The sequence below is a fragment of the Rhinolophus hipposideros genome, assembly GCF_964194185.1.
Source record: "Rhinolophus hipposideros genome assembly, chromosome: 19".
NCBI classification, from domain to species: Eukaryota; Metazoa; Chordata; class Mammalia; order Chiroptera; family Rhinolophidae; genus Rhinolophus; species Rhinolophus hipposideros.
Window position 1 is genome coordinate 26,579,912 of NC_138065.1, and position 27,777 is coordinate 26,607,688.

General features: G+C 36.8%; 1 protein-coding gene across 1 annotated transcript in view; it reads right to left on the minus strand.

Moving 5' to 3' along the window:
• SPTA1 (spectrin alpha, erythrocytic 1) overlaps positions 1-21,272 on the minus strand; it is a gene marked incomplete at its 5' end in the record, with an annotated part of 119,822 nt that extends 98,550 nt beyond the window's left edge. Inside the window, 9 exons of the mRNA XM_081025128.1 lie at positions 42-143; positions 244-379; positions 1,440-1,594; positions 4,990-5,134; positions 13,629-13,762; positions 15,800-15,946; positions 16,717-16,857; positions 19,800-19,925; positions 21,036-21,272. Of these exons, the coding sequence (XP_080881254.1) occupies positions 42-143; positions 244-379; positions 1,440-1,594; positions 4,990-5,134; positions 13,629-13,762; positions 15,800-15,946; positions 16,717-16,857; positions 19,800-19,925; positions 21,036-21,272 (1,323 nt within the window). The remainder of the gene's footprint in view (positions 1-41; positions 144-243; positions 380-1,439; positions 1,595-4,989; positions 5,135-13,628; positions 13,763-15,799; positions 15,947-16,716; positions 16,858-19,799; positions 19,926-21,035) is intronic.
• Between the last annotated feature and the right edge of the window lie 6,505 nt (positions 21,273-27,777).

The window sequence follows — 27,777 nt, forward strand, 5'->3', positions numbered from 1 at the left end:
AATATGTATCAAAATTTCACAAATTCTGTTAAACTAATTACCTTTTCCTGAACTTCATGAGAGGCTTCATGATTGGCATCCAGCAAGGCTTGACCAGTCTCATCAGCAGATTGAAATCGATCATCATACGAGTCAATTTCATGCTATGGCCACAAGACAAGATGTCTTAAAATGCAGCAAGAAATATTCTGGCATTCTTGGCACCTCCTTTTTCCTCCTGCTGGGAAGGTCTTTTCTCTCTACCTTATGTTGCTGATGCCTGTCCAGTAGGGCTTCCCCACCAGCCACATCTGTTGGTAGTTCATCAGCATTAATCAGAGCAGTCTTCTCCTTTATCCAACCTGAGAGCTCATCATAGTCAGATAAAAACCGCTGGTACCTGTGGGAAAGATAAAGTCCAGGAAGGAGAAACCAGATGTAAACGGACTTTGGAAGAAGAGTTAGGGTTGGGTTGAGCTAAGATGTGAGATACCATGTTTCCCTGAAAATAAGACCACCTGGACAATCAGGTCTAATGTGTATTTTGGAGCAAAAGTTAATATAATATAATATAATTTTAATATAATTTTTGCTCCAAAAGATGCATTGGAGCTGATTGTCTGGCTAGGTCTTATTTTCAGGGAAACACAGTATACAACTCACCCTAATCCTACCCCTCCCCTTTCCTATTCTTTCAGTGGTGCAAGTTTTAAGTCCTGCACTCTGGGTTGTGTATCCATTGGGTAAATGCGTCATTGTGTTATCATATCTCCAACATTACAAGTTGACACCTACTCCAGAGACATTTGAAGGGGAGTAAAGTACTCCCAATGAGGCCAATCAATAAGCATATAACATCTAAATGACAGGAAGCACCTTGTGAGAAGAGGGGGCTAGCGTTAGGGTCAGGAGCCCTCATGTACATTAGTTCAGCCTTAACCTTATTAATAAAAAACAAAAACAATTCAAATAAAGTGAATGCTCACCATTTGATTATAAATCATAACGATAAGAAAAACACTATTCTCTGATGATTTAACAATTAACCATGAAAGTAATTACTAAAATGATATCCACTTTTTTTGCAAACCAAACCAAATCATTGCAGATATATTTTATACTCTTCAGCGTGGAAATTTCTTTCAATTTCTCAGCTAGGGCCAGGATTTTGACATTTCTTTAGCTGCTTTTTTCAATTCCACAGGCCGCTTCATATCATCATATAACTATACAAACACAGGAAGACAAAAGGTGGGCAGGTGAGAGGAAGTGTCATGCTAAATATTATGTCAGCTTGCAAAAAGCTTCTCTTGGCAAATTAAACTTCTTTTGCTTCTACTGAGCAGGCAGAAGGTATGAGTTCCTCACTGTTTTACTACTTTCATTTTTTTTATTTCTATTTTTAGTATTATGCCTGGACCCTGTAGAGATAAGAATAACAGAGAGGAGGGATTCTGCACCAATAACAAGCCTGCAGCTTTGCATGTCTGTTGGTAGCCAAGACACGGACGTGCTCCCAGTTGAAGACAAGATCCTCTTTATTCTGCTGGATCTGAGGTGCATCTGAAGGATGGGAAACCTTCAACTTGTCTGCTTTGGCACATAACTCCTTCACCTTTGGGATGAAAAAGAAACCAAGTGGGAAGTCCAAGCACTCTGACTCGTACTGGCAAAGTTTTATTGGAGAGATGAAACAAAATTTTATGAATAATAATAATTTATTAATACATTTATATTGATATATTTATATTAATATACCAATGTACTATTTTAATGATAACTTACTGAGCACTTTTTGTCTTTCATTGTGCTACGCACTTCACATGCATTTTTTTGTTTTATAGTCTTCCTTTAATAATACTATGAAGTACAAAATATTCCTAGTTCCCTTTTATGACAAAACTAAAAGATAAAGTATTTTATTGGCTCAAGATCACTCAGCTACCAAGTGTCAGAAGTAAGGTTTAGACCTAAGTCTGTGCTTCACCACCCTCAATACTGCTTTCATAAATATTGTTGTGGGAATCAGAAAGACATTTCTGTCTAGGAGGACAAGAAATGCCACTAATGCTAAACCATTTTGAGCACAATTCCTGAGTAGCAGAGTTACTAGAGTAAAATTGTGGATACGCGCGACTTTCCACATGTTACCATTAGCCCTTTAATTAAACCCAACTGAAATCAGGTATTGTCTAGAGCTTGGGATTTTATTACCATTATTCATAAAATCATGAGATTTTATTAATAGATAGGGGAATAAATAACTTCTTCCCTTTTTATAATAAACTCAGAGAAACTTGAAGTACATTAAATCCACCTTTGGGTTCTCTTCCAAAAGCTGGAAAACCCAAGTTCCTATACCTAGAGGAGTAGACATAGACATGCTAGAATTTGGAGAAAGCCTGTATTCTTGAATGATTCCCATCCTTACTTCTTTCCTTTACATTTTTAACCATAATTAAAAACAATTACTCCTGAACATCTACAGCAAAGTCAGCTCACAGGAAGATCCCCACTTGCTGTGCTTTAATCATAGCTCTGTCCCTGGTTCTAGTTTCTGAAAACTGTTCCACCATTCTACTTCTTCTGTTCTTGCTTAACTTTGTCTTTGACCTTTTCTCATAATTAATAATATAATACTGAGTGATGGACAAAAAGAAACAGGATTCGGCTGCAACACAAGAAAGTGTGGTTAGATGAAAGAAAAGGAATGACTCTCTCTGACCACAGGGTACTGAGTGAAATTAGGAAACAATTCTTGGAGATATCTTTTTGTTGTTGTTGTTGTTGTTGTTGTTATTTGTTTGTTTTTTTAATCATAAAATATAATTTAGAAATTTATTTTATTTTATTTGACTCTATGGATCATGAAAAGCCATGGGTTTCTCTGAAAGAAATGGAGGTGTCTCAGCGCTTGATTGTCCTGATGTAAAACCTGTATTGTGGAAAGGAAGCCACTGTCAGGTAAGAATATAAAGAGATAGAATAGTTTCTTATAGGCAAGGTGTCAGACAAGGGTGCATTTTTTTCTCCCTATTTGTTTAACCAGTGTACAGAAAATATTGTATAAAAAACTAGGCTGGACTAAGAGTAAGGAGGAGTGAAAATTGGTGGAATATCAATCACTGAAGATGTGCATATGACACGATCTTACTGGCAGAAAGTAACAATAATTTGAAATGACTTCGGATAAAAGTGAAAGAAATAAATGTCCTATGAGCCGTGTGCCATAGAGCTGTTCAAGGTCTCTAAGGAAAAGTGGGCCCTGAAGTTCATCAAGAAAAAAGTGGGGACACACATCCACACCAAGAGGAAGGAAGAGGAGCTGAGCAATTGCAGCCATGAGGAAGGTGGCAGCCAAGAAAGACTGATCCCCATCCCCTCTGTGTATAATAAAACATTTTCAGGAAAAACGAAAAAAGAAAGTGCCAAAGTGGGAATGCATTTGGCTTCAAAAAGACAAAAATCAGACTACAGAAGATATACACAAATTTAACATAGACAATGAAGACATCGAAATTGTTAAAGATTTTGCTTACCTTGGTTCAGTTATCAATTCAAATGGAGATTGCTACCAAGAAATCAAGAGAAGGCTGAGATCATATGGTATTTGTTTTTCTCAGTCTGACTTAGTTTACTTAGTATAATGACCTCACTTATATATGGAATCTAAAGGACAAAATAAACTAACAAACAAAACAGAAACAGACCCATAGATACAGAGAAAAATCTGATGGCTACTAGATAGCAGGGGTTTGGGGGGCTGGGAAAGAAAAGTGAAGGGATTAAGAAATACAAATTGGTAGTTACAAAAGAGTCATGGGGATGTAAAATACAATATGGGGAATATAGTCAATAATATTGCAAAAATTATGTATAGTGTCAGATGATTACTAGACTTATCAGGGGGATTACTTCATAAATTATACAAATGTCTAACCACTATGCTATACACCTAAAATGAATATAAAATAATGTTGAGGGTCTACTGTAATTAAAAAAGATAGTTATGGGGATGTATATAGTACAGCATAAGGAATATAGTCAGTAATGTTCTAATAACTGTAGTTTAAGATGGGTAATAGATTTATTGGGGTTATTATTTTGTGAGTTATGTAAATGTCTTATCAATATGTTGACTTGTACACCTAAAACTAATAAAGAGAGAGAGAGAGAGAGAGAGAGAGAGAGAGAGAGAGAGAGCTGAGACTCAGGAGGGCAGTAGTGGAAAAATTAGGAAAGATCACCATGAGCAAAGAAGTGTCATTAAAGACCAACACTAAGATCATCTACACCCCCGTATTCCCAATTACTATGTACAAATGTGAAAGCTGTACATTGAAGAAGTCTTATAGAGAAAAACAGATTCATTTGAAATATGGTATTGGATGAGAGCTCTACAGATACCTTGGCTTGCAAGAAAGATGAATAAGTGGGCCCTAGAGCAAATTAAGCCTGAAACATCACTGGAAGCAAAAATGACAAAACTGAAGGTATCTTACTTTAGACACATCATTAGAAGACAGGGTTTTTGGGAAAATACAATAACACTGGGGAGCAATGGGAGGCAGCAGGAAAAGAGGAAGACCAAATATGAGATGGATTGACTACATAAAAAAAAAAAAAGAAAGCCGTAGACACGAGTCTACAGGAGCTGAGCAGGGCTGTTGAGGGCAGGACATTGTGGACATCATTCATTTATTCATAAGGTCTCCAGGAGTAGGAGCAAACTCAATGGCACATAACACAAATACAAAACATAAACATATATATATATATATATATATATATATATATATATATATATATATGTATATTTATTTTTTTTTTAAATAAAGGATATCAAATATTCACATACAAGTTACGAGCTAGAATGAGGAGGTATGTTCAAGGGCCACAGAATTTCTACTTCATTGAAATAGTGAATTTACTGTGTTCTCTGGAGGCCAGATTATCACCAAATACCTCTTATAGCTCAAGGGACCAGCCATTTCTTCAACAGTGGCTTACCTTGTCATCCATGACTGCAAGGTTCCTCTCAAGTCCCTTGTGTCTGTGAAACAGGGCCTCAGAGCTAACAAGGTCTTTGCCATAGTCCTCAGAGGTTAGTTGAGGCTCCTTCTCCTTGATCCACTGGATAGCTTCTGTCACATCCCTGCCAGATATCCACATGAGCTTCAACAAAAGAAGATGGCAAGCATTCTAGGGCAAACAGAGCACACAGCAAAGCCCAACCTAGTTCACCCAGTTAGAAACTACCGTCTTCCTATACACTAGCAAAAAGTAATATAAAGAGTTCTTACTTTTAATGGTTTCCACTGAGATGTAGAGACCTGGGCATTATCTGGATCAGCTTTTCATGAATGTCTTTCTTCTTCCCAACCCCACCTTCCCTCCCTATCCAATTAATAATCTGCTTTTCTTGCCTCTGCAGAGCTTCCATCACTAATTCACCAGTGCTATTTTCATTCCTTTGGGCTCCAGGAACTACAAAGTTGGCTACATGGTGGCTTACAGTTTTTTTTTTTTTTAACTACCCTCTTCTATGCTCTCTTAAAGGTAAACACCTGATTTTCTTTAGTTTAAGGTATTGGCTACTAATTTCTAACAGTAGACAAAGACTAACACAAATAAAAAACATGGTGCTTTCCCCTCATACACTATTGGTGGGAATATAAATTGGTACAGCCACCATGGAAAACAGTATGGAGGGTCCTAAAACAATTAATAGAATTACCTTATAACCCAGCAATCCCTCTCTTGGGTGTCTACCCAAAAAATCTGAAAACATTTATCTCTAAAGATAAATATACTCTGATGTTCATTGCAGCACTATTTACAGTTGCCAAGGCATGAAAACAACCAAAGCATCCTTTAATAGATGACTGGTAAAGACGTGGTATAGGTGACGTCATGGGAATGGCGGCAGCTAGGCGCTCTTTTCTTTTTTTTTTTTTTTTAAATTAGAGATCAAATATATGGCGAGGCGCTCTTTTGAGCGCCCGAAATTTTCTGACAATCGGGATGTATAGCACATCAAGGAGTCCTTTGCTCACCACACAGAACAGTGGGGAGACTCATAGAGGAATTACCTGAAGGTGCGCGCTGATTGCGAGCAGGGGAGGAGGCAGGACAGCGAAGTGGAAACGCGCCCACCCACCACTGCGGAGCCCAGACCGGACAACTCCCAGGACTGAGCGGAGACTCGTGGAAGGTTTGCTTTGGGGTGCGCTAATTGGGCGAGAGGGGGAGGAGCGAGGAGGGCAAGAGGAAACGCACCATGCTCTCCCCATTCCCCACGGTAGAGCCGCGGCCTGCAGCGTGCCCACAGCAGCAGTGGCAGGCAGCACCCGGGGCTCTAGAGTCCCAAGGGAGCCCAGGGTGCAGCGGAGAGCGCAGGGTCCAGGAGGTGGGCTCTTTCCCTGTGTCCCACAGCTGGTCGCTCCCGCCGGGGCGGGCAGCTCATGGGCCCTAGGGCACACAAAGAACTCAGACGCCACACCTGGGCCCCTCACTCCACTTTTCGAATTCTCCCCCCAACCTTCCAGAGACTTAAACTGACCCCTGAACTGAGGAGTAGTGTCAGATTACAGAAGGGCATCTGTGCTCAGGCGCTGGGAAGATTGGCAGCCAGCTCTGACCTTCGGCAGAGGCTGGGAGGAGGAGAGAGGAGACTCCCACACACCAGCCACCACCTTTTGGGCCTGCGGGAGGAGTGTGACATGGCTGGGCTGGGAGAGAGAAGACCCCTCCATCCCCAGCCCCCACCTTCTCTCTGGCTGGCCTGGGGCGGGGCAAGGGCAACGGCGGAAGCACTCCCTGAGTTTAGCAGTAAGCAGCAGACGCAGCTCCCGCTTTTAGCAGCTTAGAAATCTCCCACGTGCCCCCTCCCACACACCCACGGAATGAGGGCCCTAAGACTCAGGAGTACTGGGCACAGGGCTGGTGGAGCTACTCTCAGCGTGCATTTGTGCAGGAAAGGACAGAAACTGCACGGTGTCTCTGAAAACTGTCATCCAGACCCCTCAGCCCCTCGCATTTAAATCTACAGTCCCAAATTCACTCTGGGCACCAGGTGAACAGCCCTGCCTATGCAATAGGCAGGGAACTCTTTGGCACAGCGGAGGACAACCTGGAAATTACTTGGTGGGCTTAAGCCAAGACTGGTGCTGCTTCCTGTTTTGCTTTGCTTGGTGTTTTTTTTTCTTTTTTTTTGCTGCTTGTGATTTGCTTTGTTCTGTCTTTATTTCTTTGATATCTTTGCCTATGTTGAGTGGGGATTGTCGGTTGTATTTTACATGTGAATGTACTTGATTTGTTTTCTTTGTTGTTGTTGTTGTACTTGGTAACTTGATTTGTGCTGAAACTGCCCTAACAGGGCCCAGCTTAAGAGGCACAAGATTCAACATACCCAGAAGCCAACTCTAGACCAAACCAGAGTACTACCGGGTTTGACCTACAAGTCACACACACAGAGGGAATTCTCTGAAAGCACAAGAACCCATAGAGGCCAAACCTCATTTAAGTGGCCAACCCTCACCCAGCAGAATACCCTGCGGAGGGCAGAGCCAAGTCTCACAACTAGACGGCGTAGGAGTTAAACCCACCTACTCACAAGCAAAAAGCAATTAAAGTTCTTCTTCAACAGGAAAATATACTAAACACATGAACCACCTTTGGAGCACAGGCAGAGGAGAAGAACAAAGTAGTCCAAGTCAAATATAAAGGACACATACTACATAAGATAACCTAGAAAGAACTAAGAGCTCTAGGGAATCTTCATAATACATCAAAGCAAACACAGAGAGTCAGTCAGAATAGGGACACAAAGAAACATGTCCCAAATAAAAGAACAGAAGAAACCTCCACAACTGGAACCAAATGAAGCAGAGGTAACCAACCTGTCAGAGACAGAGTTCAGAACACTGGTGATAAGAATGCCTAAGGAGCTTAGAGAAGACATAAAGAAGGATATAGAAATCATAAAGAACAACCAGTTAGAACTAAAAAAGGATGTAGAAATCTTAACGAACAACCAGCTAGAACTAAAGAACACAATTACTGAAATTAAGAACTCACTTGAAGGAATGACCAGCAGGTTAGATGAAGCAGAGGATCGAATCAGCGACTTAGAAGACAAGTTAGCAGAGATCACTCAAACTGAACAACAGAAATAAAAAAAGAATAAAAAGCAATGAAGATGGGTTAAGAGACCTCTGGGATAACATCAAGCCCAACAAGATGCGCATCATAGGAATACCAGAAGGCAAAGAGAGGAAGCAAGGGATTGAGAACATATTTGAGGTAAAAATGTCCAAAAACTTCCCTAACCTGATGAAGGAAACCAACATACAAGCCCAGGAAGTGCAGAGAGTTCCAACCAGGATAAACCCAAACAGGCGCACACCAAGACATTTTATAGTTAAAATGGCAAAGCTTAAAGACAAAGAGAGAATCTTAAAAGCAGCAAGAGAAAGGCAGAAGGTTACATACAAGGGAACTCCCATAAGACTATCAAATGACTTTTCTACAGAAACATTGAAGGCCAGGAAGGAATGGCAGGAGATACTCAAAGTGATGGAACACAAAGGCCTACAACCTAGATTCCTTTATCCAGCAAGGCTATCATTTAAAGTTGATGGAGAGATAAAGAGCTTCCCAGAAAACAAACTGAAAAAATTTATTACAACCAAGCCAGCATTGCAAGAAATGCTAAAAAGACTCTGTAAATAGAAGAAAGATGAAAACAATTTACTACAAATTTGAATATGGCAATAACTATGTACCTATCAATAATCATTTTAAATGTAAACAGATTAAATGCTCCAATCAAGAGACATAGGGTGGCTGAGTGGATAAGGAAGCAAGACCCTTGTATATGCTGTATACAAGAGACTCATCTCAGATCAAAAGACACACACAGGCTGAAAGTGAAGGGTTGGATAACATATTTCATGCAAATGGAAGCAAAAAAAAAGCTGGAGTTGCAATACTTATATCTGACAAAATAGACTTTAAAATGAAGAACATATTAAAAGACAAAGATGGGCACTATATAATAATAAAGGGATCAATCCGACAAGAGGACATAACCCTAGTAAACATCTATGCACCTAACATAGGAGCACCTAAATATATAAAACAGGTACTGATGGACATAAAGACAGAGATCAACAGCAACACTATCATAGTAGGGGACTTCAACACACCTCTGACAACAAGGGACAGGTCCTCCAGACAGAAAATCAATATGGAAACAACAGCCTCAAATGATACTTTGGACCACTTGAATTTAATCGATATTTTCAGAGCATTTCACCGCAATGCTGCAGAATACACGTACTTCTCAAGTGCACATGGAACATTTTCCAAAATAGATCATATGTTAGGACACAAAACAAGCCTCGATAAATTTAAGAAAATTGAAATCGTACCAATTGTCTTCTCTGACCACAGTGCTATGAAATTAGAAATGAACTACAGGAAAAAAAGAAAAAAACAGGAAGACACACCAATTCATGGAGGCTGAATAACATGTTACTAAATAATGAATAGGTCAAGCAGGAGATCAAAGAAGAAATCAAAAGATATCTCGAGACAAATGAGAATGAGAACATGGCGACCCAAAATCTATGGGATGCTGCGAAAGCAGTCCTAAGAGGGAAGTTCATAGCACTGCAGGCCTACCTAAAGAAACAAGAAACATCACGAATTGACAGTTCATCTTTACACTTAAGGGATCTGGAAAAAGAACAGCAAAATAAGTCCAAAGGAAGCACAAGGAAGGAGATAATAAGGATCAGAGCAGAAATAAATGAAATAGAAACCAGAAAAACAGTACAAAAGATCAATGAATCCAAGAGTTGGTTCTTAGAGAAGATAAACAAAATTGACAAACCTTTAGCCAGAATCATTAAAAAAAGGAGAGAGAGGACCCAAATTAATAAAATCAGAAATGAAAGAGCAGAAGTGACAACAAATACCACAGAAATACAAAAATTTTAAGAAATTACTATGAGCAACTATATGCCAACAAATTTGACAATCTGGAAGAAATGGACAATTTTCTACAGGCGCACAACCTTCCAAGGCTAACTCAAGAAGAAACAGAAAACCTGAACAGTCTGATTACCACCAGGGAAATTGAATCAGTAATCAATAATCTCCCAACAAACAAAAGCCCTGAACCAGATGGCTTTACAGGTGAATTTTTCAAAACGTTCAAAAAAGAATTATCACCTATCATCCTCAAGCTCTTCCAAAAAATCCAGAAGGAAGGAAGACTCCCAAACACTTTTTACGAAGCCACTATCATCCTGATTCCCAAAAGCAGACAAAGACACCACAAAAAAAGAAAACTACAGGCTGATATCTCTAATGAACATAGATGCAAAAATTCTCAACAAAATATTAGCAAACAGAATTCAGCAATACATTAAAAAGATCATACACCATGATCAAGTGGGATTCATCCCTGGTGTGCAGGGGTGGATGAACATCTGCAAATCAATTAATGTGATACACCACATTAACAAAATGAAAAATAAAAATCACATGATCATATCAATAGATGTAGAAAAAGCATTTGATAAAATACAGCAACATTTTATGATAAAAACCCTTAAGAAAGTGGGAATAGAGGGATCATATCTTAACATAATAAAGGCCATATATGACAAACCCACAGCTAACATCATACTCAATGGGGAAAACCTAAAACCACTCCCCCTAAGATCAGGAACAAGACAAGGTTGCCCACTTTCTCCACTTCTATTCAACATAGTGCTGGAAGTTCTAGCCACAGCAATCAGACAAGAAAAAGAACTAAAAGGCATCCAAATTGGTAAGGAGAAAGTAAAATTATCATTATATGCAGATGATATGATACTATATAGAGAGAACCCTAAAGACTCCACCAAGAAACTATTAGAACTGATAAATGAATTTAGTAAAGTAGCAGGATATAAAATTAATATTTGGAAATCAGTTGCATTTGTATATACCAATGATAAAATATCAGAAGGAGAAATTAAAAAAATAATTCCATTTACAATTGCTCCAAAGACTATAAAATATCTGGGAATAAATCTAACCAAAGATGTAAAAGATCTGTAGTCAGAAATTATACGACACTGAAGAAAGAAATGAAAGAAGACATAAATAGATGGAAACACATCCCATGTTCATGGATAGGAAGAATTAATATAGTTAAAATGTCCATACTGCCTAAGGCAATATACATATTCAATGCAATTCCTATTAAACTACCAACGACGTTTTTCACAGAAATAGGACGTATAATCCTAAAATTTATATGGGACCATAAAAGACCCTGGATAGCCTCAGCAATCTTGAGAAATAAGAACAAAGTGGGAGGTATAACGATACCTGACTTCAAAATATACTACAAGGCTACAGTAATCAAAACAGCATGATACTGTCATAAAAATAGACACATAGATCAATGGAACAGAATAGAGAGTCCAGAAGTAAATCCATTCCTATATGCCCATCTAATCCACGACAATGGAAGCAAGAATGTACGATGGGGTAAAGACAGTCTGTTCAATAAGTGGTGTTGGGAAACCTTGACAGACACATGCAAGAAAACGAAGCTGGACCACCTCCTTACACCATATACAAAAATAAATTCAAAATGGCTTAAAGACTTAAATGTAAGATCTGAAACCATAAAATATCTAGAAGAAAATGTAGGAAGAAACTTCATGGACATTACCCGGAGTAAGATTTTCACTGATATATCCTCTCGCGCGAAGGAAGTAAGAGAAAAAATAAACATGTGGGATTACATCAAACTAAAAAGTTTTTTAACAGCAAAGGAAACCATCAATAAAACAAAAAAGGATCCTACTAAATGGGAAAAGATATTTGCCAATGATATATCTGATAAGGGATTAATATCACAAATCTACAAAAAACTCACTCAACTCAACTCCAAAAAAAAAAACAACCCAATTAAAAAATGGGCAGAGGACTTGAGGAGACATTTTTCTAAAAAGGACATACAGAAAGCAAGAAGACATATGAAGAAATGCTCAACCTCACTAACCATCAGAGAAATGCAAATAAAAACCACAATGAGATACCATTTTACTCCAGTCAAAATGGCTATCATCAATAAATCAACAAACAACAAATGCTGGTGCGGATGTGGAGGAAAGGGAACGCTAGTGTACTGTTGGTGGAATTGCAGATTAGTGCAGCCACTATGCAAAACAGTGGAGGTACCTCAGGAATCTGAAAATGGAACTACCCTATGATCCAGTAATTCCACTCCTAGGCATCTACCCGGAGAAATCCAAAACTCCAATTCAAAAATCTGTATGCACTCCTATGTTTATTGCAGCACTTTACACAATAGCCAAGATATGGAAACAACTGAAATGCCCATCCGTAGATGACTGGATTAAGAAGCTGTGGTACATTTATACAATGGAGTATTACGCAGCCATAAAGAAGAAAGAAATCTTATCATTTGCAACAACATGGATGGATCTAGAGAACATGGTAAGTGAAATTAGTCAGAAAGAGAAAGACAAGTACCATATGATCTCACTTATATGCAGAATCTAAAGAAAAGAATATGTGAATGAACTAATCAGAAACAGTTTTGGGGACACAAGGAAAAAACCGAGAGTTGTTAGATGGGCGGGGTGGGGGGGGAGTTCGGGATAAGGGGAAACGTGAAGGGATTAGGAAGTAGCTGGCAACCACAAGATGGCCTCAGGGTTTTTTGAAAATTAATATGGGGAAGGTATTCAATAATGTTGTAAAGATTTTGTTGGGTATCCGATGGACATGCGTCCTATTTGGGAGACCACCTCAGGGATACTGGTGGATGCCTGATCATGGCATTGTACACCAGAAGCTAAACATTAATGAATGCCAACTATAATTTTATACATATAATGTGATGGCTCGGTGTGAGGTCGGAGGGATAGTGGATGGGGGGAGGGGAGTTCACAGTGTGAGGGATATAAATGATGAAAGTCTAAGTTTTACCTTGTCTTGTACACCTGAAATTAATAAATTAAAAAATGAATAAATAAAATAAAATAAAATACTATTTAAGCCATAAAAAAGACATTATATATATATATATATATATATATATATATATATATATATATATATACACACACAGACACACAAGCGCACACACACACACACACACACACACACAATGGAATACTACTCTGCCATGAGAAAGGATGAAATACTGCCATTTGTGACAACATGGATGGATCTTGAGATTACTATGCTAAGCAAAATAAGTCAGACAGAAAAAGTCAAGAACCATATGAGTTCACTCATAACCGAAAGCAACAAAGGAACAAGACAAACAAAGAAACAAAAACTCATAGACACAGACAACAATTTAGTGGTTACCAGAGGGGAAGGGGGAAGGGAGGATGGTAGAAGAAGGTAAAAGGAGTCAAATATATGATGACGGTAAGAGAACTGACTCTGGGTGGTGAGCAGACAATGTGATATATAGATGATATATTATAGAATTGAACATTTGAAACCTATGTAACTTTACGAACAATGGTCACCCCAATAAACTTAATTTTTTAAAAAACATGGTGCTATTGCATGGTTTCCTATAATGGTGCTCAGAATCATACCTTTTGAATCTCTGGAGGTCTGCAGCATTGGACAATGTTTTCCATCGCTGGAGAGCCAGACCATGGAGATGCTCCCAGGCAGCATTCACCTCATCTTGCTTTAACTTAATCAAAGGCAACTCAGGGTGGTTCTCCTTTGAAATGAAACAAATATTGGAGTTATGCAATAAGATGAGATTATTTCGTCATTTAAACACTTTTCAGTTCACACTGGTTCATACTTTGTCAGAGGTGGAGAATGACCATATAGCCAGATACTGAAATTCACTTTTGCCTTGCTCCCTAGCTCTAACCTGATCAACATTACCAAAATTTAGAAAACTAACCTGCCAGAGGTTGTACCTTTTGCCCACAGTGTTGGTATAGCCTATTAACACAGGTTGCCCAACCAAGAAGTATTTTTAGAACATTTTGTTGATGCCTGCTAAATCCCCTAAAAATCCCAAAAACAAAAGAAAAGAAGAAAATAAACCTTTTTGAAATATGACAGTTTTCCAAAACTAATACTGCAGTTCTTAACTCTTTTGGGGTCCTGACACCTTTGAGAATCTAATAAGAATAATTGTCTTCTACCCATAATTATACACATATGCATACATGTCTAATTTTACACATTTTTTGCAAACCATCTGATGCTATGAGATTTATGAATACTAGATTAATCTAGCAGCATCAGCCTATTTAGACATTTGGAAATTTGAGTAGTTCTCATATACCCAAGCCTCCCTTGTCCTTCTGTCCCTGTTCCCATTTCCATTTCCATTCTGAAGCCTGTCCAGGCAGAACTACCTCTATTCTCCTTCCTGAGTATGTGGTCCTTTGTATTGTAGCTGTGTGAGCCCTACTTCAAAAGAGCAGAGGATATAATCTATGTTGGATTAACCCTTCCTATGATAGAACAAATAGCTGTATTATTTTGTATGAGTTCCTGCTTTCACGAGATGGAGTCTATTTCCTCATGCTTTGGATAGAGGTTGGCCTGTGACTTGCTTAACAATATAGAATGTGGCAGAAATGATAGTCTATTAATTCCAGCACCTAGGCCTCAAGAGGCATTTCAGCTTCTGTTCTCACCTTCTTGGAACACTGACACAAAAATGCATGGGCTACTGAAATATGAGAAACCATATGGAGAAAGCCTTCATTATCCTTGCCAAGACTCCAGACATGGGACCAAGGCCATTTTAGATTCTCCACTACAACTGAGCACCAAATAACTACAGCCATTTAAAAATACCAGGTGAGATCAGGAAAACTGCCCAGCTGAGCAGCTGAATCACAGTCATGAATCAGTGAATCTGACTCACTGAATCATGAAAAAATGTTTGTTGTTTTAAGTTTTGCTAGCAATGGATAACTGAAAATTTTCTACAAGAGAAAGATGGTGGACAGAGAAAATTTAGAAACTGTTGGAAATGTAGTCTGAAAAGAAAATTGACAAACAGATTATTTTCCCTACTCCAGTACCTATTCAACTTGAAATATTGTTTTTATTAACTCAGAAAAATAATTCCCATTATAAAACTACAATGATAATGAAACCATAAATGGGAAAGCATAAGGGCCAACTGCTGGAGCTTCTAGTTTTTTATATATACATATAAAAAAATCAGACTGGCTTCCCAGTTTTCTTGCATATAATAGGGTTATTTATTCACACACTGAGTATTTGCTAAAATTCTGAATACTTATTTAAGCATTTTCTTAAGTTACTAAAGCTAAATCTGCCTCCTTTTCTCTTCCCCTCACATAAAAATTATGTATGATGATACATACATATTATGATAGCCCACCATTATTTTATATTCTTTGATACTTTATTCTGACTCTTCTTCATGAAGAAAGAGTAATGTATAAACATGAGTAATTAGTGTACCTCTTGCACAATGCAAGAGGTACCTCATTGTGTATTTAATTCCTCTACACACACAAACACACACACACACACACACACACACACACGCTCACTCACTCACTCATACCTCCATTTCCATGGACTCACAAAGGATGGATTTAGAGAGAAGAAACTGCTTTGGGCATGTTACTTCAGGGACATGCATCCCTCTGTTTTTTTACAATGTCCTATATCCCTCATGTCCCACCTACTAATGACCAGAAGTTCTTCTTGAAGGACACTCTCCCTGGATTGACTCCCTTGTTTCCCACCTTACCTCAGTACACTCATTAGCATATTGGTTCACTCCATCCACTCTCCCCTTTCGAGCTGCCAGGTCTACTTGGAACTCTTCAAATTTCTTATGCAAAACCTCTGTGCGTTCCCAGTCCTCACCCAGTTCTACTGATGTCACTATGGCTTCCTGTAGACACAGAAAAGTCTATTGAGTCATCAGGAAAGATTTACTAATTTCTTCAGGTAAAATGCTTCAAGTCCCTGTCTGCCTTCCTAGAATAACTCAGAAGGAGCTACAAGTGGAGCCTAGAAGAACAACTTCTGGAAACAGCCAGAAGCAGGAGTATATTTCCTCAGATAGTACACTGGCCCAGGGGACAGTGCTCTTTGGAGGTAATCTTTCATATAATCAGGGGTATTGTTGGCCAGAGTCCATGGAAACCCCCTTTATGTTTTGCAACATAAAACCTAAATTTAGGACTTAAAAATAAATTCATCCTTTTTCTACTCAATTCGACATACTTGCTTGTGTAAATCATCAGGCCTAACTACAATATTATTCTTTAAATATTTAGAAAAATAGAAATCTCAATAGTTATAGGCATTGAGATACAAAGGACTAGGGAAAGAGCTGGCAATACTCTCAGCCTGGACATAGATTAGGAGCAAACATCTAGAAGAGCTGTTAAGGATCAGGGAGACAAGACTGGATCATCTTTCAGTGCACAGTTTCTGTGTAAATTTTGCCTTCTTCATATTCAGACTCATATATTTAGACTTACCCTCCTCCCCCACCAGTGTTAAAAGCCTCCAGAATACCTATAAATCTTTGCCAAAATTCCTTTTTATTTTAAGGAACAAAGTCCAGGAACAGATACTTTGACTTCTTAATTTATAGCCTATATTAAATTGCTATGGGATAAAGGCATAGAAAGCACATACTGTTTACTTCTATACCTTGTCTCCAATCCACTCCAAGATATCTGAACACTCCTGTAAGTACTGCTGGAACTTCAGGGCCTGCAGCAGCAGGGTCCCCTTTTCCTGAGTCAGCTCTAACAGCAGGTCCCACAGGTGGCGCAATTCCTCCAGATGGACCTTTGGGGAGGAGAGACAAAACCTCTCAGGCACAAAGGCTGTGAAGTAGGTGCAGACTGAGACTTGTGCAAAGAGGGACTTAGATACAAATGTCTCCTCCCATCATGTGGGTATTAATTGCTTAATAAATATTTAAAGGAGAAAATAGAACATGTATGGGAATAGCTATTAAACCAAGCCAGACATTATCTTCCATATGACAAAAACATTTTAGAAATGCTTTGGGGTTTTATAGAACAAAGTGATTACAAACATGAAAACAGGATGGAGTAAGGATTCATGGAATAGTGCTCATTTGAATGGAACCCTAAGAAACAGATAAAATGTAGACAGGTAGGTAATGGGAAGAGGGTGTTCTAGACACTGGCAAAGTCATAAAAGAAACAGCATGAACTGTTTGCCAGAAACTATAAGAACTACACTTATGGACTTTGGGTTCAAAGATGACTTTATGAATTTGACCTCAAAAGCAAGGGAGGTAAAAGCTAAAATAAATGATTGGAACTATATCAAACTGAAAAGCTTCTGCACAACAAAAGAAACCATCAACAAAATAAAGAGGCAACCAACTGAATGGGAGAAGATATTTGCAAACAACATCTCCATTAAGGGACTAATATCCAAAATATATGAAATGCATACAACTCAACAACAAAAAACAAACAATCCAATTAAAAATGGGCAGAGGTCCTGAATAGACATTTCTCCAAAGAGGAAATAAAAATGGCCAATAGACATATGAAAAAATGTTCAACATCACTAATCAACAGAGAAATGCAAGTAAAAGCCACAATGAGATATCACTTCACCCCAGTCAGAATGGCTATCATCAACAAGACAAATAATAACAAGTGTTGGAGAGACTGTGGAGAAAAATGGAGAAAAACACACTGTTGGTGGGAATTCAGATTGGTGTAGTTATGGAAGGCAGTGTGGGGATTCCTCAAAAAATTAAGAATAGAATTATCATATGACCCAGAAATCCCTCTCCTGGGTAACTACCCCAAAAACCTGAAAACATAGATATATGTGCTCGAATGTTCATTGCAGTTTTATTTACAGTGGCCAAGACATGGAAACAACTAAAGTGTCCTTTGATAGATGATTGGATAAGGAAGATGTGGTATATATACACAGTGGAATACTACTCTGCCATAAGAAAAGATGAAATAGTGCCATTTGTGATAATATGGATGGATTTTGAGGTTATTATGCTAAGTGAAATAAATCAGACAGAAAAAGTTGAGAAACATGATTTCACTGATAAGTGGGATATAAAACTGAAAGCAACAAAGGAACAAGACAAACAAACAAAGAAACAAAAACTCATAGACATAGACAATGATTCAGTGGCTACCAGAGTGTAAGGAGGAAAGGGTGCGGTAAATGAGGGTAAACAGGATCAAATATATGGTGATGGAAGGAGAACTGATGCTGGGTGGTGAACACATAATATGATATATAGATGATGTATTACAGAATTGTACACCTAAAAACTGTGTAGCTATAAGAATTTTACACTTCAATCCTATGTAACTTTACTAACCATTGTTACCCTGATAAACTTTAATTAAAAAAAAAAAAACTACAAGTTTGCTGGCTTACAAAAAAAAAAAAAAATTGGTGGCTCCAAAGCAATAAAAGGACTTTGATACTATATGCTTGAGGAATTTGATGCCAGGTTAGCTTGAAGATTATGTGGTACATCCTGTAAAACTGAAGTTATCATCTATGTCATGTCTTCAAGAATCTTATATTTTTCAACTATTCCATTGCTCAGGGCAACACGTAGATCACGTTTTTCTCTGAATCCTGCATGATACAATGTGACATAGCCCTAGTGAGTCTGATACCTAGACATAAAGATGTTTCAAACATTTCTCAAATTTTTAAATTAATGTAGGAAGTTGATGGCATGCAAAACTATGAAGAATACAAAAATTATCTCATGGGGATCTGAGGTACAGCATAGGGAATATACTCAATAATACTATAATACCTATGTACAGTGTCAGATGGGTGGTAGACTTGTTGGAGTGATCACTGTAAGATACGTAAATGTCTAACCACTGTGCTGTTTTGTACATGTGAAACTAATATTATAATGTATGTTAATGGTAATTGCAAAATAAATTTTAAAAAAAAAAAATTAAAAAATATGTAATACACGTTTTAATAATTAAAAAAAAATAAACAGTAAAAAATTCCTTCATACATAAAAGATCCTGAATTGACTATATCAACAAAAACATGTTGAAAGAGTACATAGATTAAGTTAGAAAACAGCAGATACATTAATAATGGGTCCCAAAATGGTGGTGATCTTATGTTCAATGTTCAGGGAGGATTTTTTGAAGATAAGGGATTTTAGGAGAGTTTCTTTGTGTGTGTTTTTTAAGTTTATTAGGGTGACAATTGTTAGTAAAGTTTCATAGGTTTCAGGTTTTCAAAGTGACCAGGAGGGTTTGGAAATCTATAATAGTGATCATAGCATGTGGACTGTAAAGAGAAAGAGACGTTATGGACAAAGGGAGAAAGATTTCAGAGAAGTTTCAAATGGACAGCATCCTTTGTTTGAAGAGTTTAAGGGACAAGGACTCTGAGGTCAGAAGAAATAATTAAAACATTTGTGAAATTCATTATCTGGGAAATGTGTAGCAAGATTGAAGTAGGCTTGATCTTGAATCAATTTATTCTGCAGTGGCATAAGGAGGAATGTGATGCCATCAATGACAGCTTTTGTATCATAGCCCTTCTCCACACTCCAAGGAGCACAAGGGTATCCCATCATCTTTCTTACCTCAACCCCATAGAAGATAAGAGGTAGGAGCCCTAATTTCAAGCCAGCTACATCAAGGTCTGCAGCCAGTATAATCACTTAAAACCCAATAACATAATCAACCATAAGAAACTTATCTTTGAGAGCCCTACCATATACTTACCTTGGTGTCCTCATGGGCAAAATGCCCCTCAGCAAATCGGACTTGCCTGATTTCTTCCAGCTCAGGAATAACCCTTGATTTTGCTTGCACTTCTGCTTCGAAGGATTTATGTTTCTGGTATTTCCCCTGAAGTTTAGAAATCAGAGTTTATAGCTAATGAAGCCTAGTCTCCCTGGACTATAAAAGGCCCTTTTGTTCTTCTTACTTTCAGTCAGAACTACTTGTTGGCCAACATAAATTAAGTGATAACCTATGACCATAGTTGGTGAGTAACATCCTGAAAGAAATGGTCACTCTAAGCAGAACCACTGCACACAGATTTTCAAAGGGTCCCAGGTTCAAAGTCAGTGACCACTGAGAAAGGTTTCTCCCTGTCCCTATTGTCTTTGGGAAATTTCCAGTAAATACCTTCTTATTTTAAAGTTTTAATTGTCTTCTGTGGGAATGAAAGAAGGTAACACAGAGTTTTTCCTCTTCAGAAAAGAGAAATTCCTTTTTCAGAAAAGAAAATCCAAGTGCAGTAGAGAACAATGAGGAAAATGGTCATTACAATAATGACTTTTTAAAATAAATTTTGCATGCCATATTATGTTATTGTTGTCACATATAAATTGACACATTTAATAAATATCATTTTTTTTTGCTCCAGGTGCTCCCTCTCCAATATTGATTGCCTCTTTTAGTCATATAAACCTTTCTTCTGATCATAACTATGTTACATGCTATAATACAGGTAAGGGTGGGAACACCCATCAAACTTCTCCTCCTGGGACCTCTCATTAGAACTTAACAAGGGACGTGACTAGACATTTGGGGAAAACCCAGGAAAAACCCTAGTTAACTCATGTATTGCTGAGAAGAGTGGAAATCAGTTGTTTCAGAAGCATTGATAACTGACTCTTCACCTCAATTCCACCCTTAATATCACAAAACATTGAAATCACATAAACAAATTCCTTGAATTCTCACTCTTTTGCCCATAGTTTAACATCAGATAAATATTTTATTCATAGAATGCTATCTAGAATTACTTTCTTTTGTTAATAAGATACTGAGGCTTAAGAAATTGAAGGCATAAGGTATTTAAAGGCAAAATTATTGTCCTTAACAGGTAATCCAATCTTTTTATTACATCATCTTCCTACAGTTGACCACATATACACTTACATTAAAGAATGTTTCCCTTTCTAGAGATTTTAGGGTTTGTTTTGGGGGAAGTCAGTGGAACTGAGTGACCTGTATGTTAGTTGGGTCTGCATAGCTCTTATCCCCTGCAATTTTGAGTTTCTCCAAGATCCATTTCTCCAGGTCATCTGCATCCCGTCTGAAAACCTGGTAGTGATAGGACTCTTCAAGCTTCTGGCCTCTCTCAGCAACCAGCTCCTTGAACCTCTGATACCGAGTCAACACCTCCTGACGCCTCTGCTGAATCTCTTCTGCTGTTTCCAGCACCTTTGGTCCACTGCTCTCCATAGCCTGAAAGTTAAAAACTTCCATCTATTGCTGGTTTTTGAATTTCTAGTATATTATCTTTTTTATATGTCTCAAGACATTTACTCACGTTGGATTTGTGTTCAGGTATCTTTAAGCCTGTAAAAGCCTGTTGTTAGAAGAGCTCTATTACATTTATATAATTTTACCCATATACAGCTACCACTTAGGGTAATAACTCTTGGTCAGTCAGAATTTTCCGACTTTTCACATAAAATTGGGCCAACATTTATTAAGTTTTATAAATAGAATTAATTTGGACAAATGATGCAAGTTAGGTATAAATTAGCAAAACCACAGAGTTTCAGGTGAATAAAAAATATAATTTGATTGTTTTCAAAGGCTAATAAAGTATTGACAAATGCCGATCATTCTGAACTTAATTTAATGAGTGATTAAAAATAGCTTGCTATTAACTTGACCAACGATATATATTAACATTTTTAAATGTTTTCTTCTTACTTAAAAATATAGCTCATATATTCTTTACTCTTTTTATTTGCTTAATTCACATGCACTAAAAACCAAAAGTTCAGTACATCTTCTACCCAATAATCACATATTCCAAATTATACTATCTCAGTAATTAGCTTTTGAAATACAAAACATTGTATCTCAAACAACATAAAATACCCCTTTCTATAGTGGGATCCAACTTCTTTGTGACAATATCCTGCAACATCTCCAAAGAATTCACCTTCATTCATCTGGATATAGGCACAGTTTCACTTAGTTTATCTCAGTCATAACATTCAATATAAAGTTCAAATTTAATCTCCTTCTTTCTAAACATAATTACTGCTCTGTACTTGTTTGGCTATAGAGCTAAATCATTCTATGGAGACTAAAATCAGTATTGTGTACTATTTTGTTCCAAGTTATTTAGTCATTCTCTCTGTGAACCCACGTAGACAGGTCATGCTGGATTTTAGCGCTGTATAGCCACAAGCTCAAGGTCGTTGTTTAAGGTGAAACAGTCACAAAAGGAATCAGAATTGAACTTCTCTGCTTTTTCAGAGTCAAAAATTAGTCTTTATCTGTCAAAGATAGTACAGAAAGTTCAAACTCCTTTCCTAATTATATTAGGGACAAATTGCACTGTAAAGAATTCTTTACTCACAGTTTCCTTTGCAAAGTGTTCCACTTTTCCTAAAGGTCTAGAACCTGGCAAGAAAAAAATGTATCCAAAAGAGAAAGAGACAAAGAGGGAGAGAGAGAAACAAATACAATTCACACAGAATTGTATACTCTGTTTCAGATAGTGACTAGAGAAATGTTACATACTTGGGCCCAGAATCCCTCCAGCTACAACCTACCTTATCTTCAGGAGACAGATTCAGCTGAGGCAGTTTGAGAAAGCTGCTAACTTTCACAGATGTGGAGTGACTCAGCCATTTGGGGGGACTATGACTCTCAAAGTTTCTCAGCAAAGCTTCTTTAAAAAAATGAAAGCAAAATTTTTAGATGAAAAATTAGAAAGAAAAAAACAATGATAGATGTAAAATAAAGGGACTGTGTTAAAATTGTGTTTTGTTTTTTTAATTAGTTTTAGATTGTATGCCTGCAAATTATAAATCAGGAAGGAATTTTGCGTTGTCCATTCTTCAGGCTCTGTGCAAAATTACAAGAACACAGAGCATACAGAGGGGCCTACAACCTGTCTCTAGGAAATACAACTCAACTTTATCAAAATCCAACTGCAGATTTTTAACGGACTTTAAATCAACAAGATATCCTAATTCTTGCTGTAGTCTTTGCCTAAATAGGAAAAAAAAAATATTCCTGGCATCACATATTGGGGTTTTTTAAATCTGATTTAGCTGTACCCTTAACATTTAAATGGAAGAAATAAAAGAGTAAGACGGATATGTTTATTTGCATTTCATGAAGCAAAAATTAGGATGCCTCATTTGACAAGTTAGTGAAGTTACAAAACATTTGAAAATGGGATTGAGTTCTAAAATGTGAGGTACAAGTCGTCCTATTTTATGTATTACTTTTAATAGAGAGAAAAGGAAGCAGAAATTCTTTTCTAAAGGCATATATTTTGGGGCAACTTTACAAAACTGAAACAAACAAAAAGAAAATAGTGGGATAGTTTCAGACCCTCCTATAAAGCAGTGGGGCAATCTATGCAAAACTTCATTTTAGTGTAAATCCAATGTGAATAATCTAACTTTCATGGTCTTCTAGAGTAGATGAAGGTTTTACATTTCTGGTTTCCCCTGTTCTTGGATCATCTCACCTAAAGAAACGAAGAGGATGTATTACAGAAAAGGCTGAAGCCCATGTAACTTTACTCACAATTGTAACCCCAATAAACTTTAATTTTTAAAAATTATCTTCTTAAAAATCTAGTACTACTTTTCTTTTCCATATAGTTTCATTATATTCAAATCAAATTTGGGTACTCAAGGCAGCAACACAAATCTTAAAGAATATATTATATCACATGCACCAGGGAACCTCTTGCTGGAGTTGGGCTGGAGAGGTAACATTTTTTAATCTTTATTCAAGAGATAAGAAGAACATTAATCGTGTTGATATGTAAATTAAGATATTGTAGATGAAAATTAGAATCTACCATATCTTAATTCACATATCAACACAATTAATTTACATTAATTTAATTAATTTTTAGAAGATTCTTTAAAAGAAGTTTTATCATCGTTATTTTATATGAGAAACAGAGGTAGTCTCTAAAAGGTAAGCTCATCCCACGGCTATTTGGTTTCTAAGTATTTAAACAAAGAGTCAAATGACCATCATGCCACTGTGCTCTTCATCTGTTTTAGTTAATTTTCTCTTAGTCCAACACTTCTGGTGGTCCTATTCCAGGATCTTGTCACCATGAGTGCCAACCATGTAATAACCAATGAAATGATCAGACCCAATTACCAGGATTGATCATCATGAAATAAAATAAAAGTGAATAAGAACAACAGTCTTTGCAGGTAGCAATGTGGAAGTACACAGGAGGCAGTCAGGAAAGAGCTTTTATACATCAAAACAGAAGTGTTCTTTGAATTTTCAGTCATTGCTGTCAGAAGAGATTCATGGTAAAAGTTTCTTTGACAGACATCTGGTAGTTACTCTGGCAGCTGTTAACTTTAAATGTAGTCCCACGTTATCTTCTCAATTCTTTTAGACAGGCAAAGTTTTTTCCAGTCTCTAAGCACTGTTTGCTATTATTTGTACAAGTCTAATGGTGCCTCCTTGGGATTGATGGAAGGGCATGATGAGAAAATCTTAAACTCTGATGGCTTAACATTTGGACCTCTGACCTTTTGCCATTTTTATAGTTTTCCAAGAATGTTTATTTTCTCCGATGACATAGCGACCCTGATTAGAGGAGGCTGAGGTAAAGAAAGCTTGACAGATACAGTGGGAGTTTAGAATCATGCAGAGTCTTTAAAATTACATATTGCACTTGTACATAAAGTGTACTGAAAGGTTACAGAGGAAGATTGAGTTCATCATAGACAGATTCATTAAAGAGAAGTTTTAATTCAGTTTTACAAGAGCGGGAGCAATTTGAACCACTGTTGTATTTGGTCATGGTTATCATCTGTGGACAGATATGTTTTTCACACACTAGTCTAATCAGCATTGCCCAGCTTGTCTGAGCCTCTGCTCAGTTATCAGATCTTCCTTTCTCCAGCTCAGAAACTCCAAGAGATGCTTTATATCCAAAAATTCTAAAGTCTCCTCAACTTGTATCACTAAAATTCATATGTTTACTGTAGATTATTATTTAGTCCAATTTTCTCAACTCACAAACAAGGAAAAATATGTTAATCTTAATGTAAAACCATTTTTTCCTTGGAATAGAAATTATTATTACTTTATTATTCTTTAAAATGTTATTGTTTATTTGTCCAGAATTTCATTTTATTAATGAAATGTCTCCAATTTTTGTCTCCTAACTAGGTTACAATATTAGATAATATCATCCAAAAGAGTAAAAAAAAAAAAAAAAGACTTTTTACACTTAATTGTATCCATATAAACTCTTATCACTTCAGTTCCTTTAAAATTATTTGTCACACAACTCTGTTTGACAAATAATATATTATATAAAATTATATATATATATATATATATTATTCAATTTTCAATCTATAATAAAAAATGGAACTCTTTTTCCATATTATTATCTTCTCTCGCTCCACCTTTTTTTTCTTTGCAATTTTTTCCTCATAGAGTTTATGTTAATAGAGAAACTTTCCACATAGTCAGTAAATACATTAGGAAAACATTATTTTGTTTAAATGTGTGTAAAGACTTTTCTTTATGTGGTGAGATATATGGGAGAGACAGGCTATTCTTGGATAAATTTACTGGACCTCAGGACACAGTTTTTTGGGGGTTTTCTTTCTTCTTTTGAATATTCAGTGTTTTCTTTTTTCTTTATTAGTTTCAGGTGCACAAAACAATGTAATAGTGAAACATTTATCATTTATATCCCTCACACAGTAATAACCCCCCTCCCCTCATCCACTACCCTTCTGACATTGAACACAGCCATTACATTTCCATTGTCTCTATTCCTAATGCTGTACTCCACTTATTGTAACCATATATATATATATATATATATATATATATATATATATATATATATATATAACCATATATATGTATGTATATGTAATATGTATATGTATGTGTATGCATATGTATATGTAACCATATATATATAACTATATATATGGTATATATATGGTATAGATAGATAGATAGATAGATAGATAGATAGATAGATAGATAGATAGACAGACAGATAATTGTAGTTGACATTCATTATTCTTCAGCTTCAGCTTCAGGGGTACATCAGTATCTACATCATCCCTAAGGTGGTCTCCCTAATAAGACAAGTGTCCATCGGATACCCTACAAAATCTTTACAACATTATTGATTACATTTCCCAAATTGACTTTTGTATCCCCGTGGCAATCTTGTGGTTACCGACTGTGCTTTCTATTCCCCTCACCTTCCCCCTTATCCCCACATCCCCTCCCATCTAGCAACCCTCAGTTTTTCCTGTATGTCTGAAACTGTTTCTGATTAGTTCATTCATTTGTTCTTTTCTTTAGATTCCACATATAAGTGAGATCATATGGTATTTGTCTTTCGCTGTCTGACTTATTTCACTTAACATAATGTTCTCCAGGTCCATCCATATTGTTGCAAATCATAAGATTTCATTCTTCTTTATGGCTGTGTAACACTCCATTGTATAAATGTATCACAGTTTCTTAATCCAGTTGTCTACCAATGGGCATTTCTGTTGTTTCCACATCTTGGCTAGTGTGTATAGAGCTGCAATAAATATAGGAATGCATAAATTTTTTTAAATTAGAGTTTTGAATTTCTCCGGATAGATACCTAGGAGTGGAATTGCTGGGTCATAAGTTAGTTCCATTTTGAGATTTTTGAGATACCTCCATACTGTTTTCCATAGTCGCTGCACCAATCTGCAATCCCACCAACAGTGCACAAGGGTTCCCTTTTCTCCACAACCTCGCCAGCACTTGTTGTTTGTTGATTTACTGATAGCCATTTTGACTGGGGTGAAGTGGTATCTCACTGTAGTTTTTATTTACATTTCTCTAATGATTAGTGAGGTTGAGCATTTTTTCATATGTCTGTTTGCCATCTCTACGTCTTTTTGAGAAAAATGTCTTTTCATGTACTCTGCCCATTTTTCAATTGCATTGTTTGGTTTTTTGGAATTCAGTTGAGTGAGTTTTTTATAAATTTGTGATATTAACCCATTATCAGATATATCATTGGCAAATATCTTCTCCCATTCAGTAGGTAGCCTTTTTGTTTTATTGATGGTTTCCTTTGCTGTGAAAAAAACTTTGTAGTTTGATGTAATCCCACATGTTTATTTTTTCTCTTACTTCCCTTGCCCAAGAGGATATATCAGTAAAAATCTTACTCTGGGCAATATCTGTGAAGTTTCTTCCTATATTTACATCTAGGAATTTTATGATTTCAGATCTTACATTCAAGTCTCTAATTCATTTTGAATTTATTTTTGTATATGGTGTAAGGAGGTGGTCCAGCTTCAGTTTTTTGCATGTGTCAGACCAGGATTCCCAGCACCATTTATTGAATAGACTGTCTTTACCCTACCGTAAATTCTTGCTTCCATTGTTGTAGATTAAATGACCGTATAGACATGGATTTATTTCTGGGCTCTCTATTCTTTTCCATTGATCTATGTGTCTGTTTTTATACTAGTACCATGCTGTTTTGATTACTGTAGCCTTGTAGTATAATTTGATGTCAGGTGTCATTATACCTCCCACTTTGTTCTTATTTCTTAAGATTGGTGAGGCTATCTGGGGTCTTTTACGGTTCCACATAAATTTTAGGATTATATGTTCTATTTCTGTGAGAAATGTCCTTGGTAGTTTGATAGAAATTGCATTGAATCTGTATATTGCCTTAGGAAATATGGACATTTTAATGATA